This window comes from Siphateles boraxobius, unplaced genomic scaffold (genome assembly GCF_051911475.1).
Source record: "Siphateles boraxobius isolate OS27281-9 unplaced genomic scaffold, OSU_SipBor_1 6, whole genome shotgun sequence".
NCBI lineage: Eukaryota > Metazoa > Chordata > Actinopteri > Cypriniformes > Leuciscidae > Siphateles > Siphateles boraxobius.
The window spans coordinates 19,176,511-19,193,356 of NW_027509186.1; the positions used below are offsets into that span (position 1 = coordinate 19,176,511).

Genomic DNA, 16,846 nt, shown 5'->3' on the forward strand with positions numbered 1-16,846 from the left:
ACAAACTATGACAGTGTAAGTTATCAGAACTTTAATATACACTATATACATAAATGTGCCAAAAAATATATACAATCAGATATATAAAAAAATTAACAAGAGCAGAGAGCAACAATAATATAAAACATTAAGAATAATATACAAATAAGATATAGAATAAATATTCTATAGCACAAATACTTTATCACACAAATGTGAAAACACTAAAGAGAATCATTACACTATTGCACTAAGAACAGAACATTGGCTGTCATCATGAGGCCATTATAACTGTGTCATGAATATTTTTCTTGACCTCAACTACAGATGTACAAATTGAATTAGTCATTAAAATGTCATTGTACCACTGTAGTTGAGATCAAGAAAAGTATACTTGAAACTACCTACAGATTTGAAAATTCCGTTGGCTAATTACAGGGCCTAACGTTAACCCAACTGATGGAAATAAATAATAACTGAACTTGTAACAGTTTTGTTGAAAAGCACAATATTATGGTGAAATTAGATCTCGTGTTTGTTGACTTAAAACCTAATTATTGTTGTAAGCATAGCAATCATCATAGCAAAAAGGCTAAGAAACGTAAGAGACGAGTTACCCACAATTAACATTAGCCCTTCATTCATGTCAACATGGATAGCCTACCGTAATCATACCACAGAGAGAACATAGTTTTTGCTCGTTTCTCCTCTTCTTCTTTTCTTTTTTTTCTAAATTGTGCACCTGATGGCTTTGACCTCTTCCTGTCCATCTCTGTTTATTTGGCACTCGACAATCAACAGATTTCCCATCCCCCGCCCCCAACACTGTCACTCACGTAACGAGTCACGACCAGAAGTCAAGACTAAACCAATTCACCTTGGTGAGGTGACCCACATAATCGTTTTGTATTACTTATTTTTATTAGCCATTTTCAGAATTCATAAAAACAAAAATTTGCAGGAACTATAGGCCTGTATTTATAATATTATGAATGAAATGTGCGTTATTTAGGAAGAAAGTCGAAGTGGTGTGACTGAATTTAGCCCACTAATTCCATTAGAGTATTGCTGATACAGTGCTCCTGCTACGCGCTGCGGCACCGCCTCTGCGTGCGGTGTGTGAATGCTCTAATCTGTTAACATGGGCGCCGAAAAAAATACGCACTGCTAACGCGTGCAGTGTGAAACCGGCGTCACACACGGCAACTTCAAGCAGGGGCGCCAATTTGCCAATTCCCCACACAGTGAAATGATATAATAGAAAACCACTTCGCGGCGCAGAGGATTTTTTTTTAACTGCTCGTGACGCCCCCCATGTGACATGAAAAAATGCCGCCCCGGGCAACTGCCTGGTTCGCCCGTGCCTAAAACCGCCACTGGCACCGAGGAAAAACGGTACTCGTCTCTCCCCGGAGGGGACCACCCTCAGAAGTCTGATAGCCTCTGCGTCAAGATTTCTTCTTTGCTGAATCCTTCTTAGAGACGATGACAGTCCTCAGAACTTGCCTGCCATGGTTCTGTCGCCATGGACGTTCGAGGCAGTGCGCTGGAGTGAGTTGCCGGGGGGACGGACAAGTTCGCTGCCGGCCACCTGGGTTCTGGAGGAGCGGCTGCTGTCCGTGAGGGAGCGGAGGAGTGTCGAGCCGTCCACCGAAGGCTATCCAGTGCCACCGTCAGGCACCTCGGAGAAGATTGCCCAGCTGGTGGAGGACCAGATGGCAGCGCGTTATGGGAACCGGACCAAGATTTATTTTTTTCTCTCCCCTCTCTTGTCTCTGTCGCTTCTCATGCTTCTGTCTCCTTTTCTCTTGCCTCGTCTGTCCATACCCCTAGGTACCGCAGCCACCGTGTCTGCTACCCCCGGAGGAGGGGGTGGGGGGGGGGGGGGGGTGGAGTAGAGCACAGTCTCGTGGGTACCCCCCGGCCTGCGAGGGGCGAGCAGGAGGGTATGTGGCAAGCAGGACGAGGCCGAGGGCCGTGAGAGAGCGGCAAGAGGCCGGTGGCGTGATTACTGATGAGCGCCACCTGCGTGACCAGGGCCGGTGCTCCGCACACGCACATCATGCACTGCGCGTAGGGCACCAAGTGCTTGGGGGGGCACCAAAAAATCTGGGTCGTGAAAAATCATCACAATAGTCTACTAGTATAAATAATAAATAAAATATGTCTAAAGCATGTTAATATACAAAAGCAATACAAAAGTAATATAGGCCTAGACCAAATTAGTCGAGAAAAGGGTGAATCTCCTGTGCCAGTCTCCCTCTGGTGCCCCCCTTCCCCACCTCCCAGTGGTCTGTTCGATTATGCCTCAATCAATGTCAAATTTGGCAGACACTGACCTCAGACATGGCCTCGAAAAGGCACCAAGAGTCGGGGGCGGAAAAAAGGAAAAAGAAGAGACGGCGGGATGATACTCGTGCGTCGCTTGCAGGTAAGACAATGTTTTAAATAAAAATGTTAGTTTTGTAGCGCGGGCGAACTTGCGTCGTGTATGCATGTCCAGGGGGGCGTCGCTAGTAGTGCAAATTATCCGGGGCAGGCTTTTTTAGCCCTGCATGTTGAATCTTTTATTTTAACGGGGGTCCGTTTGAAAATTTGAAACTTGGGCTGTTTAAGATTGTTACGGCCTCAGCCTTATGGGTGTTGCCTGTGTATTTTTGTGTGTATGTTTGTCTCGTCTTCTAATTGGTGTTTCTTTCTGAGTGTAGGCTCCTCCCCTGCGCACCTGTGGTTCGTTGCTCTGATGGCTCGTGCTGAGCATATAAGTGGAGTGTGCAGGAGGGTGAGACACGCAGCGGTGAACTCCGTGCGCGTCATGATGTCCAGCCGGCTGATCAACTCAAGCTGTGTTCTTTGTATTGTGCCACTACTTTGTTTTATTTTGTTAGTGTTTGGTATGTCTATGTTGACGTTAGTGTAGAGAAAATGTGTGTTACATGCGGAGAGAGAGAACTTGAGAGACGTGAGTTTGTGCAGTCATTTGTTAGTCTGAAAATAAATGCTTTAAACTGCTATTGTCAAACTTGTCAAATTATTAGGGCTGGGAAAAGATTAATCGCATCCAAAATAAAAGTTTGTGTCTACATGATATATGCGTGTGTACTGTGTATAATCATTTTGTATATATAAATACACACACATATGCACGTATATATTTAAGAAATATTTGCAAGTATATACTGTATATATTTATATATAATTTATATTATATATAAATTTAGATATATGGGGGCGGGGCTTGGGGGGGCACCACCAAGCATTTGTGCTTAGGGCACCTAAATGGCTAGCGCCGGCCCTGTGCGTGACACACCGGTCTCGTATCTCTCACGGAGGAGCGGAAGCATAAAAGGAGGAGCGACGACAGTGGAGATGGAGAGAGGCCAGGCCTGGACTTGTGTTGTGTTTGTTTTGTTATATGTGACAGAATTCGTCCGTGAGGGGCTGCTGTCTTTTACTTTCATTTTGTATTAGTTTTATTTTTGATATTAAAGTTTGTTCAATGTTCACCAATTCCCGCCTCCTTCTTCCTGTAACATCTAACCTCATTACACTAGTACACTTTTCTTTTTATATTCATCTCGTTCCTCGGCTGGCCAATCTATATTTAATTTGGCAACAGCGTGAGACACAACCTCCAAAAGCTCCTCATCAGCAGGGGTATGAGATGGCGAATCCTCAAAATCCCCTGCATCAATGCTGACCATGCTTCCTCAGAACTCGATAATCGCAGCATTGGTGCCTCAGCCCGGGGAGAAGAAACAGCAGCGCGTGGTTCCCTCTGAGATAAGTCACTGGATCTGGCAGGTGAAGGCTGAAATAGGGCTGGACCCGTCTCAAATCCCACTGTCATATCCATTTGCGAGCCCCAAGATGTGCGTCGCCGCTGTGCCTCGGCAGCAGCGAGACCTGCACCCTGGGGAGCGCGAACCAAACTGTCCTCCTCGAAGAAAGCCCAGCAGGAACAGAGCGTCCTCACAGACAGCTTCTCGCAATACTCAAAGTCAGCCCCCTCGAGAACTAACTGGGCATGTTCCGCTCCCAAACAAGCAACACAAAGCTGGTGTGATAAAACGAGGGCAGGGAACAGCACACCGTTTAAACTCTTGCTTGCCTGCCATTATATATACACATATGTAGATACTCTTGTAAATTGTGCTTCCAATGACAGACAACACCAAATAGTCAGAGACAGTATACAGAGAGAGCTTGCTGAAGGCACAGAAGCTAGTGCGGTCTGTTTTCAGGTGTGCTTTATAGTTTCCTGGTCTATGACATCACCCGCCTATGACGTTTTGTCACACCATTGGACTGATTATACACATGCTTCACGCAGGGGCGTTCCCACAGCGTGGCTTAACAAGGCATGCAGCTCAAGTTCCCTTGAAAGGGAACCAATATTTTTGCTTACATTTTAATGAATTTTTGTGCATGCTATTTGCAGTTACTCATTTTGAATGGTTGATCTGTAAGGATCTCATTTGATTAATTCTAACTCAATTGTTAAGTGTTGTTAAATTTAATGAATAATATTGCTTGTAATCTGTTGCCACATTTTTATTGAGTAGATCTAGTGTATTATTTTTTACTTGGAGCTTTAGATTTAAAGTTTCAGAATTAATATAGACTGTATGTCTATATATTAAAAAAACAAGTTACAAAAGCTGAAGTATGGTAAAATGGAAACCGTTTGAATAAAAAAATAAAACAATGAATATATTAAATGTGTAAATCTTGCCTCACAATTTGATTCAATAACGATTCAAAGGGTAACAATTTGATTATAAAACAATTCTTCTTTTCCTCCAATTATTTTATTAATACCAATTACAATTAATAATCATGTTATAGTTATTTCAGTTATTTTATCTGTTATTAAAAATAAGAACAATTTTGCAAATAAAAAAACAGTAACAACTACAAAATAAGAAAGAAACAGTCTAAATTAAAAGTGCTTTACTTAAAAGTGTTTTAAATTTATTTAATAAAGTATTCAAGTAAGAATACATAAATTGAATAAACATGTAAAAATAATCACTGCGTTGTCTTTAGTGTATTAATTACAAATAAACTGATTATTATTAAAGTTGCCCCTATTATGCTTTTTTAAAGTTTCCTAATGTTGTTTTGAAGTCTTCTACAACATGTTTACATGCATCAAAGGTCAAAATATGTCCTCATAATATACATTTGCACATCACCACATTTTCAATGATTCTCAAAGGACTCGTCAGATGAATCAGTCTCTCTAAATCCCTCCTTTCCAGCGTGAATGACTGATGTAACATAGGCGTTGGTAAAACGAATCTTGCTCCATGCTTAATCTTTCCTCAAAGTAGTGAGAACAACAGTCAATCTGCATTAATAGACACAGTTTTAGGTAATAGTGGCCCACAGCTGATTAGCAGAAGTATTTCAGTAATACAGTCATAATGTGAGTTAACCAGTTAGCAGGAGACCTACACAATATAAAACTCAAAACTAAGTATTTTGAACACCATCTTTTTCAAGAGCAAGTGACTGCATTGAACTCCGAGATTTGAGAAGCAGTCATAAGTAAAATAAAGGGAATTATTTAGGATTACTGCTGTGGTAGCCTATCTGGTAAAGATTAATTTTAACCACTGATTCTTCAAGTGCTTGTCCTTGGGCAGTGGGGAAAAACATGGCTTTACCTGCACATTGTAGAGCACAGCGTCTTCTAGACACGAGGTTGAAGTTTTCCCTTGTGTCTGCGCGTGCGCATTAAGTGGGTGGGCAATATCTTAATTCTTCTTGACGTCACAACGAAACGGTTTATGACTCGTTTGAAAAACGATTAATTTCATTGACTCAAGAGTCAACTCTTACTTTTGAAACTTTTGACTCTTAACTTTATATATGGTGCATTTTCAGATTTAAAACTTTGCAGGATGTTTTCATTCACTTCTATGTTACACACTACATGCAATGTCATTTTCAAAAATCCATAATAGGGGCCCTTTAAAGCTATTATTAAAGTTGTTTGACTTACTAAATAAACCTGCTGTCTGGGTCATTCATGTTTATCAAAGAAGTTGATCTTCCAATTTGAGGAAGATAAAACAAAAATGAGGTCTCTGACATGTACTAAACCATTCTTTTAAAAAAAATGATAGTAGTGGTTTATTCAAGATGTGGTTTATAATTACAACTCAGGGAAGTCAAACAGGATTTCTTTGTTTTTTTAAGACCGTTTTTCTCTTGTAATAACAGTTATTACACAACATGGTCAAGATAATTTAATTTAAATTCAGTTAGGGCAAATAGAAGAGAGTAAAATGTCAATCTCATTTTTAATGATGATAGGGCCAGGATGAATATTCTCTTCGCTGTAGTGACATGCGGTCATTTGCCACACATCTATAATATAAACACCAACATCCTGAAGAGCCCAGCGCAGAATTCTGTCCAACTGTAGAGAATACCAGTCACTGCCAAAAATATCCTATTGTAAAGACAGAGAAACACAAAATCATCCATAAACTTGTCATCACAGAGTGCCTTATTTGAACACTTGGTACTCTATAGACCTATATCACAGTCCGCGTATTGTCACAACCGTTTCCGATAAGTAGCTTAATTGATTTTCCACCTGCATTATTGTCAATGGACGGTTGCTAATTTTGTCAAGAAAATTAAACTAGCAATTTGACAATTAACGTCATTATTTCAAATGGTTTATTTAGCCTTACACGATATCCTACCATGTGTGCAATCTTCCATTAGAGATAAAATATATAAGAGGTATAAGTTATTGCTGGAGGAATAATCGAAATACACTACAATACAATGCTATCCCATCATTGCATCCAAACCTGCATAATATGACTTGTTTAAGATAACAAAACCAGTTACTTTTGAATAATTCACTCTGGGCTGGAAATTTGAACCATGAATTGTACTTAATAATTGTATTAGAAAGTAGAGTGCAAGAAAGCAATGCAATTAATGTTTAATTGGATGTATAACATTGTCTAATTCTTATGGTCTTTAATGTGATATGTTGTTTGTATTCTATTCTTGCATTTATTTACTTGCGCTCCCCTTTAAATCATGAAATATGTGCCAGAATAACCGTCCATTTTACTTTTTTATCATACCCAATTAATGATAGTAAACTGAAGTTGATGTGTTTAGATGAAATATCTGTGATTAACTGTACATCAATAAATCAGAACAATCCATTCCTGTGCCACAAGTACTGCCATTGATACAGGCTACAGCGGAAGTTATTTTATGCTACTATTTGAAGCGTCTGCTTTTTAAGTGTGATGAAGGCCTATAACGTTAGCCTACCTTATAGCCAGTGTTGACCGTCTTGATTATAACCGTTGTATCAGGTGCCCGCTGTAACAATGCTAGAACAGCTTTGCGAATCCTCAACACTCTATGGGTGAAGAATTCCAGAGGGTACGTGGTGAAATGGGGTCCCAGATTGAACATAATGACTGTGTGGGGTCCTCCAGCCAGATCATCGATCTCATTACTGATGTAGTGCAGATCAGCAAATGCTGTTTTCGGAGTGCGCAGAGGAACGCCATGAGCCCTCCAGTGCAAGTCAATGTTGTTGTCCACATCCACTGCTAAGAGCGGCCCTGACTTATATTCGACATGCAGGTTCATCTGCTTCAGGGCTGAAAAACAGACTCACAATTAATGCATCTGTGCACTGTATACATAATTTTAATTAACAAATTAGCAAGCTATTTATCTCACTTGGTATTGCTTTAACAAAGAACTCAAACCACTGTCTTATAGTGGAGTCTCCCATCATGTAGATGTGTTTGTTTTTCAGGCACTCTGTTGTCATTTGGGTTGTAAAATGGCGGGTGCTACAGACGAATGATGTCCACACATCATTCAAGTAAAAGCCAGCTGGAACTGGAGTGTGTAAACCAGGGTGACATTTCTCCGTTACATCTGCAGGACGAGTAAATGTAAGTTCTGTGTCAAAGGTATAAGTTTTCAAAAATTTGCCTGAACTGGAGATTTTATTTGACTTGCATTGTCTAAATGTCAGAAAATTAATTATGTGCAACACATTTGCCAGCATATCTGCCTCCTTGTACTGTATAATTCTGCTGGGTTAAACCATTGACCAACATACCAATAGTTTCATTTTCCTCGGAATGAAAAATGTTGATGATCCTTTTATCTCCATCGATACCTTTGTTAGTTTGCTTCCTGCCAAAGAGAATATTTTTGTCAAATTGCCTTCCATCAATGCATCAAACATACCAAACAAACAGTCAATCAAGAGTTCTTTAATCTCACATAAGCATTTTCTCCATATTAGTCAGGCGGTTTCTATAACCACCCATAGAGTGGTACACAAGGGCACTGCATGGCAGCGATTTAGGTCTCTGACAGCGCCAAGTTTCTCCGGTACGGGGATCGTTGTATTCACAGCAGCAGTCTTCTGTTCCCAAATGCTCTAGTCCACTGTTGTCCCACTTTACATTACACATCATGGTTTCACTCAGCCTGGTCTTATTTGGTCCTGGTCCCTCATAATATCCATTAAAGAAAACTCTGTCAGAGTCAGTATCTCTGTGATGCTTCAGGACCTGCACAGCTTCACTAGAGTGAATTAGACGCACAGCCACCTGTGCCTTGCCGACCCACGGCAAGAGGAAACGTACAGAGTAGGACCCATTGAGCAGGTCCACCACCTGCCCAAACACACTGGCCTGTGACAGAAGTACATTCTCAGTATAACTCTCTATGAACCAGGTAGATTAGATTATTTAATCTAATGTGTACAATAACTGACCTTAGTTTTATACCAGAATAGCTTGGCTTGAAAAAAGTCACCTCCATAACACTTGGATTTGTTGTTAAAATCCTTTGCGTGCACCGTAACATAAAGCTCCTCACCAATTTGATAGCTCTCTTTCAGGTTCTGAATGATGAATTTTGTGTGGCCTGGACTAGTACTTATGGACACATTTGTGATTGCTCTGTCAGGCTCGGCCCAGTAAACATCCTGCTGTAACCTGGGGTAGATGTCCAAATTGATTCCTTTTTCAGAGTAAAATGAGCTTGACTCTTCTGAACTGAGTACTGAAGGAGAAGTGGAGTATGTGTATATTCCTGCACAGTCCAGAGACAAAAAGCTGGGTGGAGGGTGTTTCTTCCTTTCATTACTTGTATAAGACCATACAACCTACAAATACAAAGATTGTTATTAATCAAAAGTTTTGTATTTGTAGGAATCATGCTTGTCGATTATTAAACAAAAAAATATCTAAGGTTATGTATATATCCCGGTTCTCTGAGAAGGGAATGAGACAATGTGTCATAACGTTAACACTATGGGAACACCATCAGGTGCGACCTGTGTCTGAAGTATGTGTGGGACACGGCAATTTATTGGCAGACGGCAGTCCTAGAAAATGGTTCTAAACAGTAAAAAATTATGGTTCTTTGGCTTGTAACAATAGCAAAACCCTTTTGGTGCTAAATATAACCCTTTTTTATAAGGTTCCATAGCTTTGAAAGTACTGACCTGGTGTTATAAATAATATTTTTATTAATATTTTATTTAGATTAAAATGAGTATATTAGTATCTGTATATTATTGATATTAGTATTATTCATATTCATGTTATATATTATATATATTATTTTATAAATGTACAGGTCCTTCTCAAAAAATTAGCATATTGTGATAAAGTTCATTATTTTCCATAATGTAATGATAAAAATTACACTTTCATATATTTTAGATTCATTGCACACCAACTGAAATATTTCAGGTCTTTTATTGTTTTAATACTGATGATTTTGGCATACAGCTCATGAAAACCCAAAATTCCTATCTCAAAAAAATTAGCATATTTCATCCGACCAATAAAAGAAGTGGAGGCCCAGGATGCTTCGATAGCGGCCTTAAGCTCATCCAGAGTGTTGGGGCTTGCGTCTCTCAACTTTCTCTTCACAATATATCCCACAGATTCTCTATGGGGTTCAGGTCAGGAGAGTTGGCAGGCCAATTGAGCACAGTAATACCATGGTCAGTAAACCATTAACCAGTGGTTTGGCACTGTGAGCAGGTGCCAGGTCATTATGAAAAATGAAATCTTCATCTCCATAAAGCTTTTCAGCAGATGGAAGCATGAAGTGCTCCAAAATCTCCTGATAGCTAGCTGCATTGACCCTGCCCTTGATAAAACACAGTGGACCAACACCAGCAGCTGACATGGCACCCCAGACCATCACTGACTGTGGGTACTTGACACTGGACTTCAGGCATTTTTGGCATTTCCTTCTCCCCAGTATTCCTCCAGACACTGGCACCTTGATTTCCGAATGACATGCGAAATTTGCTTTCATCCGAAAAAAGTACTTTGGACCACTGAGCAACAGTCCAGAGCTGCTTCTCTTTTTCTCTTTTTCCTTCCCACTGAGGTGCCTTGATACAGCACTCTGGGAACAGCCTATTTGTTCAGACATTTCTTTCTGTGTCTTACCCTCTTGCTTGAGGGTGTCAATGATGGCCTTCTGGACAGCAGTCATTTCGGCAGTCTTACCCATGATTGCGGTTTTGAGTAATGAAACAGGCTGGGAGTTTTTAAAAGCCTCAGGAATCTTTTGCAGGTGTTTAGAGTTAATTAGTTGATTCAGATGATTAGGTTAATAGCTCGTTTAGAGACCCTATTCATGATATGCTAATTTTTTGAGATAGGAATTTTGGGTTTTCATGAGCTGTATGCCAAAATCATCAGTATTAAAACCATAAAAGACCTGAAATATTTCAGTTGGTGTGCAATGAATATAAAATATATGAAAGTTTAATTTTTATCATAACATTATGGAAAATAATGAACTTTATCACAATATGCTAATTTTTTGAGAAGGACCTGTAGAGGACAAGCATGACAGGCTTATGTAACAATTATAGATTTTTGTCCGTTCATGCTTAATTGGTGGTTTCCCAATTAAATACTAGGGTGTTAAATAAGTGAAACTAATTTAGAAAGCGCAGCATGTACCTACTTTTTTTCTCACTTAGAAACCAAAAACTGAGGAGGAATGGCAAACAATTGCACTTAGTTCCAGCAAAGTTGGCAGTTTCCGCACTGCCTAGGTGTCCTTGAAACATCTTTATTCAGCAACCAGTACATGAGGTGGCGGCAAGTCACTGAAGCAAGTGCCAGTCTTTATTAACTGGTAACCCTCTGATGTTCTTCAGGGTCTTTTTAACCCGCAAATGACTTTTGCTGAATTTTAAAAAACAATTATCTTTGTCCAAATTATATGAAACTTTGTACAGCTCTCAACCCTTTCTAGATCTACAAAAAAAATATATAAAAAAATTATATTTGTAAAGATATCTGTTTTTATGTTAGCGTGAAAAAAAATAGTCACACTCGTGGTCTTCGGGGTCTTCAGAGACCCCAGGCAACAACATGTAATTTAGTTACAGAATAATATTTTTTTTTTAAACAAATGTTATTTTACTCTGTTTATTAATGTTTTTTCTCCACATTTGTGCAGTGTTTGGAGGATTTATGATATATTTTAAATTTATATAAATACATTAAAAAATGTTTTTTTTTAAATAGGTTTTTATACAAAAACAGCTTTTTATGTAAAATTCACTTTATAAAAGACCCACATTTCTAAATTTCATTTATGGGGATAACGTGGATAATTTTACATGGTTTAGTGTAACAATTTTGCCATATTTTGGAAAATGTAGTTTTTTAAGGAAAAAATTATCATCTTAGCCACTAGATGGATATAGAGCTCCATTATCTGCTATTTCCTATTTGACTAACTGAAAGATATCTTTTCACAAGTTTTTCCTGTTGGATTCATATCTAAATATTATGAAATCACAATTCTTACAATAAAAATTACTTTGTAAAAGATCAGCTTTTTTTGTACTGAAAAAAATATGTTTTTCAATAATGTTACATTATGATCAAAATCAAACCTCTAGTGTCAGCCCAAATGAAGAACATCAGAGGGTTAAATCATTTGTTTAAAAATGTTTAATTTTTCAGTAACGAAACACTAGACTGTGTTGCTTGGAGTTGTACAACTACTCTGGTGTGGCTTTGGAACTACTTTCGTTGACAATATTGGGTCAAAAATGTAAGACACTACGATACTGTGAAATGTAAGTGATAGGCCTACTGATTATTCTGTACTATGGTGGTACCCAGCATGCACTGCGACATGAGGCTTTTCATTTGAGTGTCACCATTGTTGAAATTGATTGTTGATGTCTGTGTGTGAGAAAATAACATGGCGTTTTAGAAATCCCCCAAAAAAGTGTCAAGGAACTTTCTTCACTGAGTTAAATAGGCTATCTTCGGACCGAAACTCCGTTTGTCAGATGACAGTCAGGATGACAGTAACGGATGAGAGCCCGAAAACTAGCCTAGGCCTACTTTGTGATAAATGTCAAACACAACAGGTATAGGCTATTCACCTCAGAGAAGAAGATGTGGATTATATTTTGTGTTAATTTTTGTCTGCGAGTTGGTCTAATGAGGTTCGGCTGCGGCTGCGGGCGGGGGCGGAACATATAGCCTACGTTGCGGGAGCGCATGTGGTGATGGTCAGAAATTCAGCTCAGCGGGATTAAAAAAAAACAGTCCCGCGCAGAGCTCTACTGTACAGTATAAAATAATTATGGAAAGTCCCTATAAAACATGGAAACCCAACATGCGTGTGCGTGTTCGCTCTGAAGTGCACTCGCGTTACATGCTTAAGAAATTACAATTAGTAGGCTATTTTAAGTTTTTATTCATTTGGAATCATTTTGACATTTCATATTATAATAAAAAGTGTTCAACAATATCTGCAAGGAACATAGGCGTAATTATAAAGTACACATCTGCAGAATACTGAGAGTAAGATTAAAAGCAAGCAAAGGTCCTCAAGACAAACAATGCGACTGGGAAAATATTAGCCATAGACAACATTGAGAAGTTCAGAATTATGTATAGCCTACAATAACGATAACCCATTAGGCTACACCTGTCAGTCTCCACAGGTGACTTAATAGACACTAGCCTATTTTAGCATGAAGAATATTGTTGTCAAAATTATTTACACAATTTTACATTATCCGCATGGTAGGCTACCTTGAATATTTTGTACTCTAACTATTTAGTTTGATTAAGCATTAATTATTAAGCAAATTAAATTAAGGCCTATTTAATTTGAAGAATTAATACTGCCATTTTAAAAGATGCAGTTGTGATAAATGAACTTACCAGACCACTCATGATCACCAGTAGACACAACCCCGTAAAAAACGTCCATAGAAGTGATCTTTCCTTGTGAACTGTAGAAGCATTATGTCGTCACACAGTGAATTACTTGTTAAGAACAAATTGCGTTTTCCATTTTCTATTAACCTACACAATGCCCAATATATAGCCACACATTTGTAACTTAATATGACCAAATTAATTCTAATCATTAATATTATTATTAATTAGTGTTAATAATAATAAGACTGTCACTGAACTAATGTCCTTTTTAAGTAAACCAACAATGTAAAATTGCAAGATATGCCTTTGGCCCCTACAGTACAATTGTAACATTCACCGACCACAAATATTTTTTCCCCAAACAAATAATATAATAGGCTACGTACGAATAGCCCTATAAAACATTTTTTATATGGTTGCTGTAGCAAATCACCACAGGATTACCACCATTGCAACCACCCAGAACACTCTAGCAACCGCCTAGCAACACCGTAGCAACCACTCAGAACACCCTAGCAACTGCCTAGCAATGCCCTAGCAACCACCCAGAAAACCCTAGCAACTACCTAGCAACACCATAGCAACCACCCAAAATACCTTAACAACCGCCTAGCAACCGCACAGAACACCATAGCAACCACCTAGCAACACCCTAGAAACCAACCAGAATAGAGTTCTCAACGGGCCGGGTCGGCCCGACAAACCCGATGGGACCCGCGGGTTCGGGTCGAAAATATTAGCAAATGACTCGGGTCGGGACGGATCTCGGGCTTAATCTCTCCGCTCAGTGAAAAAAAAAAGTATTAATCATCGCTGCTGTTCACCGTAAAGAAAGTCTGGCTGCTGCGTGCAACGTGCATCGCGGGGGCAGACCTGACGCCGCTGCGTGCACGCCTTTAGCCTGGAGAAGAAGATGGAGTTGGTGAAAAGTAAACTTGCCGCAGGTGAATTCCCCATCGCTACTACAGGAGTGGGAAAATCAGAGGTCTGGAAAGTGTTTGGAGTGGTGCTGGATTCTGATGGAAATTCTACAGGTTATGTGCAATGCTCAAAATGCAAGGTGCTGAGGAAATATGACAGCAAAAAAACAGGGTCGTCCAGAAGATTTTTATTTGAGGCATATTTTGTAGCCTATAAAGCCTATTTATATATTTAAAGTTTGTTTCAGTTGTTTGTATTGTTTGTAGGCTATTGTTAAAAGATGTGAACATTAAAGGTTGATTTGAATTCCCGTCTGCTGGTTAAAAAGCCACGGGCCAGGTTGGGTTGTAATTTTCAGGCCAGTTGAGAACTCTAACCCAGAACACCCTAGCAACCGCCTAGAAACGTTGCTAGGGAGGGACTAGGAAGTGTTGAGGTGATTCATGATTGGCTGTTTGCTGCCCCGAGTCAAACGAGACCATCATGATTGGCTGTTTGCTGCCCTGAGTCAAACGAGACCACCCTCATGTTTCTATGACAATTCAGTCCGGAGACATCCCTTTGATCTCTTTCAATGGAAGTCTATGGAACTTGTTGCTAAGGTGCTCTAATTGGTTGCTAGGGCGTAGCTTGATAGCTTCACAATGATCCTGAGAGACTCATTGGTCGTCTGAATAAAATGAGCCCAGCCACTTGTCTCTATGACACTGTGATCCAGAGCTATGTTCAATACAAAATCTCAATGCAATTTACTGTAGTAGGAGAAACACATGCGTTTCATGGGCTGACCTTCGCCATAGTAAGTCAATGGGAAACTTTTGGGGCCTCTTGCCCCCCAGGGGTGCAACTTTTACCCCATTGTGCGATATGTTCTTACAGAGCCTGCCAGCCTCTTCAAATGTGGAAAATTACACGTTTCTGCGAAATCCTCGCTCAGTGCTACAAGTCGTCAAAGTTTGTTGCAATGTTAAGCCTATGGGATTTTTTTTAAGAGGTAGAAGAATGACTAGAATGTACATTTCCTGAAGAAAATGTGAGTGGTTGCTTGCAGTGGCAAAACTCGCCACTCGGTTGGTAGGATGCGGTTAGCTAGTTTTTAGCAAGATGGTAGCAAAATTAACATAATGCTAACATTATTATAATGTTGTTAGCATCATGCTAGCATGATTAGCATGTTTTTAGCAAGATGCTAACATGCATTAGCATGTTGCTAGCATGGTAAGCATGTTGCTAGCACCATGCTAGCATGATAAGCATGTTGTTTTTAACAAAACTAACAACATGATTAGCATGTTGTTAGCATCCTGCCAGCATGATTAGCATGATTAGCATGATGTTAGTTAAGTCTATGGGATTTTTCGGACGCTTTTTATACCCCCGATCATTATAAAAGTCATAACACACCATTCCTCAATAATCTGCACGATTTGATGCCTTTTGGTGGAATAAAGAAAAAGAAAATAATAATAAGTATGAGCAATAACAATAGTGAGTGCCTTGCCTTTGGCAAGCACCCACTTATAATAAGTATGAGCAATAACAATACTGATGTCTTGCCTTTGGAAAGCACCACTAATAACAAGTTTAAATAGGATTTCAGTAAACTGGCTCTCTCAAGCCAATTTAACTAGATTAAAAAGGTCATCGAGACAAACTTTAAGCTGGCTTGTGAAAGTTTGGACCAGCACCGGAAGTTTTAAAAGCTTTAAGTTTAAAGTAGTTTACAGTTTAAGATAGATAGATAGATGAAGATGGATGGATAGATAGATAGATGAAGATGGATGGATAAATAGATAGATGAAGATGGATGGATAGATAGATAGATGAAGATGGATGGATAGATAGATGTAGATGGATGGATAGATGGATAGATGAAGATGGATGGATAGATGAAGATGGATGGATAGATGGATAGATGAGGATAGATGGATAGAAAAGTAGTTAGAAAGAAAGAAAAATAATTCCCATGGGCAATGGCTGAATACTCAAAATAGGAAGATAAATACTGTCAAAAGAAGATTTTCAAAAAGTTTCCAATGCCACAACTGGAACTTTGACACAACTGCACTTTTATTTTCTCTATTTTTGAATTTCATGCAAGTTATGACAGCTGCACTTTTATTTTCTTTATTTTTGAACTTGCTGTTATTTGATGTAGATAGTATGTATTTAGATACAACTTGTTACTTTACTGATACTACTTGTTACTTCAATAAATTGGAAAATTTTAAGCTTGTTGCGTATTTCATTAGCATTGTGTTGGGGCGATGGGGGCAGGTAGGGCTTGAAAATTCCCCCTTGTCCAAAGTGGGGAATGACCGAAAAACTTTGAGAACCACTGCTATAATGTAAAACGCATTTTGCAGCTTCACAGCTAATACAGTGAGTGTCTGGCTCACTCATTTGCTGTGCTGCGGCAACTGCACATCCAATGGCCCGCCTAAGGGCGCGGCCTTAGCCTATATTAGTCCTCGAAAAACACCATTATAAAAGGTTTAAATGACTGAAGCGACAACTTGCCAGGTTACTATAGTGCGGCCGGCTACGCAATACTCGTTCCCTACTCTCAGGGAACTGAGGTTACGATAGTAACGGAGTAGTTCCCTTTCGAACGGTCACTTCGTATTGCGTAGCTATACGCAGTGGGGACGCCATGCAAAACACGCACTATAAGTAACTGGTTGCCTACTGCAGCT

General features: G+C 39.4%; 1 protein-coding gene across 1 annotated transcript in view; it reads right to left on the reverse strand.

Annotated features, from left to right (window-relative positions):
* Positions 1–6,103: 6,103 nt before the first annotated feature.
* LOC143716018 (NXPE family member 3-like) overlaps positions 6,104–16,846 on the reverse strand; it is a 45,051-nt gene continuing 34,308 nt past the window's right edge. Inside the window, exons 2-8 of the mRNA XM_077208081.1 lie at positions 13,230–13,300; positions 8,771–9,163; positions 8,272–8,687; positions 8,105–8,181; positions 7,714–7,917; positions 7,294–7,631; positions 6,104–6,442 (exon numbers count right to left, since the gene is read on the reverse strand). Of these exons, the coding sequence (XP_077064196.1) occupies positions 6,248–6,442; positions 7,294–7,631; positions 7,714–7,917; positions 8,105–8,181; positions 8,272–8,687; positions 8,771–9,163; positions 13,230–13,300 (1,694 nt within the window). The 3' untranslated portion in view covers positions 6,104–6,247. The remainder of the gene's footprint in view (positions 6,443–7,293; positions 7,632–7,713; positions 7,918–8,104; positions 8,182–8,271; positions 8,688–8,770; positions 9,164–13,229; positions 13,301–16,846) is intronic.